At 45.7% G+C, this 4939-nt stretch overlaps 1 protein-coding gene across 1 annotated transcript; it reads left to right on the top strand.

The window, feature by feature from the left end:
- Nucleotides 1-286: 286 nt before the first annotated feature.
- On the top strand, nt 287-1782 carry LOC107113695 (olfactory receptor 2G3-like; the record flags this gene model as incomplete). Its single annotated transcript, XM_015415046.1, has 2 exons — nt 287-1213; nt 1768-1782. Coding segments are annotated over exons 1-2 (942 nt in total), but the record flags the coding sequence as incomplete, so codon positions are not given.
- Nucleotides 1783-4939: the final 3157 nt, after the last annotated feature.

The raw sequence follows: 4939 nt of genomic DNA, 5'->3' as shown, positions 1-4939 counted from the left end.
TGGTGGGTGCATGGGGGGGGCACCATAAGGTAGTCTCGCCTAGTGTGCAAAAAAACCCTGGCACTGGCCCTTGCCTGCCTCTGCGGCATGCCACTGGTATTCCTTGGAGGTCGCTCTTCCAAATACTAGCCAAGGCTGACCCTGCTTAGCTTCCAAGATCTGATGATATCTGGCTAGCCTGGGCTAATCCAGCTCAGGGCATAAATGAGAGTTACTGACTGATCGTGGACAATTCACTGTTCCCTATTCATTGCCTGCTATTCATTATTCCTGACTTTTACAGATGATGAACAGTGATGCATTATGGAAACATCTTAACCAAAGTGAGCGAGGAGAATTCATCTTATTGGGAGTGGCTGACCGCCCTCGCTTGGAGAAGCTGCTCTCTGCTGTCGTCCTGATCTGCTATACAATGACCTTGCTTGGAAACACGACCATCATTGTAGTGTCAAGGCTGGATCCTCGTCTCCACACCCCCATGTATTTCTTCCTCAGCAACCTCTCCTTTCTAGACCTCTGTTACACAACCAGTCTCGGGCCCCAGATGCTGGTGAATTTCTGGGGAAAACGAAAGACCATCAACTATGTTGCCTGTGCAGTCCAGTTATATGTCTCCCTTGGTCTGGGCTCAACAGAATGTCTTCTATTGGCAGCCATGGCTTATGACCGCTATGCAGCAGTCTGCCAACCCCTGCGGTACACTACCATCATGAGCCATTCCATATGTTTCAGAATGGCTGCTATCTCCTGGATAAGTGGCTTCAGCCATTCACTAGTGCAAACAACAATGACCCTAAGACTCCCTTTGTGTGGACACAACAGCATAGACCATTTTTTCTGTGAAGTACCAGCTCTGCTCAAACTGGCATGTGTGGACACTTCAGTCAATGAGGCTGTTCTGTTGGGTTCCAGTGTGGTCATCCTCCTTCTCCCCCTGAGCCTCATCATAGTATCTTATTGCTACATCACAACAGCCGTGTTGAGGATCCGCTCAGCCGAAGGCAGGCGCAAGGCTTTCAACACCTGTGCCTCCCATTTCACTGTGGTGTTTCTCTTCTATGGCTCAGCAATTTTTAGTTATCTTCAGCCTCCTTCAAACTACTCCCGTGACCAAGGCAAGATGATGTCCCTGTTCTATACCATGGTTGCTCCAATGCTTAACCCATTAGTCTACACACTGAGGAACAAAGAGGTCCACAGAGCTGTAAAAAGAGTAATGGGCAGGGAACCAAAAGTTTAGTCCAGTGATTCCAACGTCTATTTCTAGAGGATCATCTGAAGAAATGAGCAGTGACTCATGAAAGCTCCTACCCTGCTATTTTTTTTTCCCCAAGTCTCCGTGGTTGCGCATAAGCACTCAACGGAGCATGCGCATTCGTAGTGTACACAAAAAAAGAAACCCAGTTCGCCGCGCCGCGCGCTTCTTCGTTGCGCGCAGGCATGTGTTGTGATCGACGCCTCTCCGTAACCACGGAAGCTCCACGGTACCTCCACAGAACCTCCACAGGAGGTATGATCACTTTACTGCGTGTTAGTTTGCCCCGGGGCAAACAGCCACACTTCTCCCCCGCAGTTTCCTGCGCGTGTGACCGGGGCCATACTATGAAATCTCTAAAATAAACTCAGGAATCAGCGAAAGTCAAAATATCATGATATAAATCAGATAACCCTGCAGTAATAAATGTATAGGTGAATCATAACCATGGTATGGAACCAGAACTTAAATGAACCTACTGTCAGACTCATGCTGCAATTAGTTCCCAACAGCTTTTATTCAAAGAAGTAAAGTTTATTGAGACATATGAAAGTGTACAGATATCTTAACTCTTGTGTTAGAACTAACCTTAAGCGCGCAGGCCTTACTGATATACATCATTCAAAGGGGTCCCCTGATGGCCGAGGGCCAATCAGAGATCAGGTAAAGGCCTGCTGAAGTAATGGGCCAAAATTCTAAGGAGAAAGACACTAGCAGGCGTTCAAGGGTAAAAGCATCGGTTACAAGATAAGCAGAGCAGTGAAGACATAGCAGAATCGAAAGTCAAAATTCCAGAGCCACCCCTCACTCATGGAAGCTAGAGGCCTAGCTGACACCTACCAGGAACAACTCAACTAGAAGAAGAATTAAATATAAACAGAAAGTTCTTCTGGTGCCGATGTCGTGCAGTGCATGTGGTTGAGTCAGTCTTCACCAGCTAAGTCCCAGCTACATTCCAGTTATGCCCTGCTAAGGTCTAGCTGCAGCAAACGACACACAGTTCTGTGGTTAACTATGTACACCATTTATTATCCAATATATACGGCTCACCGTCAAAGTGCTTCGCAATACACACATTCAAGTAGAAGGAAAAATACATAACAGTCTACAATTACTTATATACATTGACCAGCCATTCAGCTTGCTGCTGAGTCACTGTGGCATTGCTTTGCCCAGCGCCAGTCAGAACCGGTTTGCTCTGGTTCCTGTGACTGTCAAACATCTGTCAGATAGATTGGCATGATCACACAAACTGAAGCCTTACTTATGCCAACAGCCTAAACACCAGCACCATGGTCTCAGGTAGAACTCTCTGGGAAGAGTGTTTCAGTGATATGGAATCGCCACAGGAAAGAACACCAGACTAATAAAAACACAGATGAATCATAGCCATAGTGAGGAACCCAAGTAAAAAAAAAAATTCCAAGAAAAACTCAATCAGAAGAAGAACGAAATCCAAAGTGCTTCTCAGGGGGCCTGAATGCCAGCATATATTTGTTCTACCTTCTTCCTTGTAACAACTCTAAGGAGAGCCGGTGTTCGTGTACTGGTTAGACTGTCATACCAGGATCTGGGAGACTTTGGTACAAGTCCACACTCTGCCACGGAAGCTTGCTGAGTGACCTTGCACCAGAGGCACACTCTCCGCCTAACGTACCTCACAGCGCTGTTCTGACTGAGGACAAAATGACTTTTCTCCCCTCAGAGTCTCTAATGCCTATTTCAAGCTCAGTTCAAACGGTCTCGGTGCTCTAGTTATTTCACCCTATGCCTCCTCACCCAACCATGGGTATGTGAAAGAGATCCCCTTGATAAGCAGCACAAGTTATGTAAAAACTTCCACTCGGTGGCCGCCTTGAACAGGTTCATACAAGGGAGAGGATGGGGCCACTATTTGGTGTGAGAGATTTCCCAACCTCTCACAATCAGCAAGTAGGTTAAAGGCTATACCAGCAGTGTCAAACTCATTTGTTATGAGGGCTGGATCCGACATACATGTAACTTTGTCAGGCCAGACCATGTGTGCCATAAAATGTAATCTTTGGTGCCGGAGATATAAACTTTATAAAGGACAGCAACTAGTAAGCTCCAAGTTGGTGTGTCCTCACTGCAAGGCCCCATGAGCTGGGAGGGGGGTACATGGGTGGACTGGAGAGCCAAGCAGACGCTCCCATGCCCCAACAGAGGATCATCTGCAGACACCCCCATATGCAAATACTGATCCCTGAGGCCATGGCTTTTTTGTAGCAAAAGCCCAGCAGAAACTCATTAGCATAATAGGCCACACCCAACAGCAGAAACTCATTAGCATATTTGGCCACACCCTGACAGTGCAGCTCATTCACATATTCAAAAATTGCTTGTTTCTTTTTTTATTATTATTGAAGCTGGGCCACACCCAACATCAGAAACTCATTAGCATATTCGGCCACACCCTGACAGCGCAGCTCATTCGCATATTCTTATGCATGTTTCGACAGATTCTTCTTCAGGCAGATGTATTTTTCCTGGAACCAAAGCTCACAATTTTACAGTTCATAAGTCAACAATTCTATAGAAGGCTTCTATAGAAACACACAATTTTTGCCTAGGAGGCGTGTTGCCTGCTTTGATGCTTGCTGAATCACTTTTTGTGGAGAACATAGCCTGCTGCATCTCTCATCATTTATGACTGTTGCAACCTCCATCAGTCTCTTATCAGGAGCAAGATAGTCTACAGCATTGGAATAGGTCTCTGTAGCTGTGGACTTTTCTATTAGTAGATATATAATGTACTTTAGGTTTTTGTACTATAATGAATGTGTTTAAGATATACTAGGGTCTCCATTGTATTTAATTCTATATATGAAGACACAAGTGCATATTAGTAGAGTGTGTTTTGTTCTAACACGGTGTTTCTTTATGTTTGTCCACCTGGAGGTTGGCAATCTGAGCCAATACCCTCCTCAGCTCTCCCATTAATATGCTTTGGTATCTTCCACAGACCTTTTTCTCATAGAAGGAGCTATGCAGATCTCCTTCCTTGGCCAGAGACAATTATAGCTTTCAAAGGGGGTAGGGAGGGAGCTGTGTGGGGATATTACATAGGCCACAGTATTCTAATTCCCTTCATGTCTGGCACTGCAGCTCCCACAATCATCCTGACACTGGTGGCCAATTTTTGAGACTCCTAGCTTTATTTTCTGATAAGCTATGCCCACCACTGACAGATGGATGGACAGACAGACATACAGATGCACGGACTGTGTACACACATGAAGCTGCCTTATACTGAATCAGACCCTTGGTCCGTCAAAATCAGTACTGTTTACTCAGACCAGCAGCAGTTCTCCAGGGTCTCAGGGAGAGGTCTTCCACATCACCTACTGCCAGGTTGTTTAACTGGAGATACCCGGGATTGAACCTGAGACCTTCTGCATGCCAAGCAGATACTCTACCACTGAGCCACAGCCCCTTCTTTTGTTATTACAGTTTTCCTCCATTCTGTGAAATGGCCCCTAGGAATGTTGCATGAAATTGTGGTTGTAACAACAACAACAATAACAACAATGATAATAATTACTATTATTTATTGAACGTTTGAATCGCCCAGTCCCTGTGTACACAGGGCTCTGGGCCTCAGGCTGCAAGTCATGGTTTAAAAGCCAAGGATCAATAGTACCCATTTGCCTCTTGTTCTTCAGC

The sequence above is a fragment of the Gekko japonicus genome, unplaced genomic scaffold (assembly GCF_001447785.1).
Source record: "Gekko japonicus isolate JY-2015 unplaced genomic scaffold, Gekko_japonicus_V1.1 scaffold8835, whole genome shotgun sequence".
Classification (NCBI taxonomy): domain Eukaryota; kingdom Metazoa; phylum Chordata; class Lepidosauria; order Squamata; family Gekkonidae; genus Gekko; species Gekko japonicus.
The sequence above is the reverse complement of the archived record's forward strand: the minus strand, read 5'-3'. Positions and strand labels throughout refer to the sequence as shown.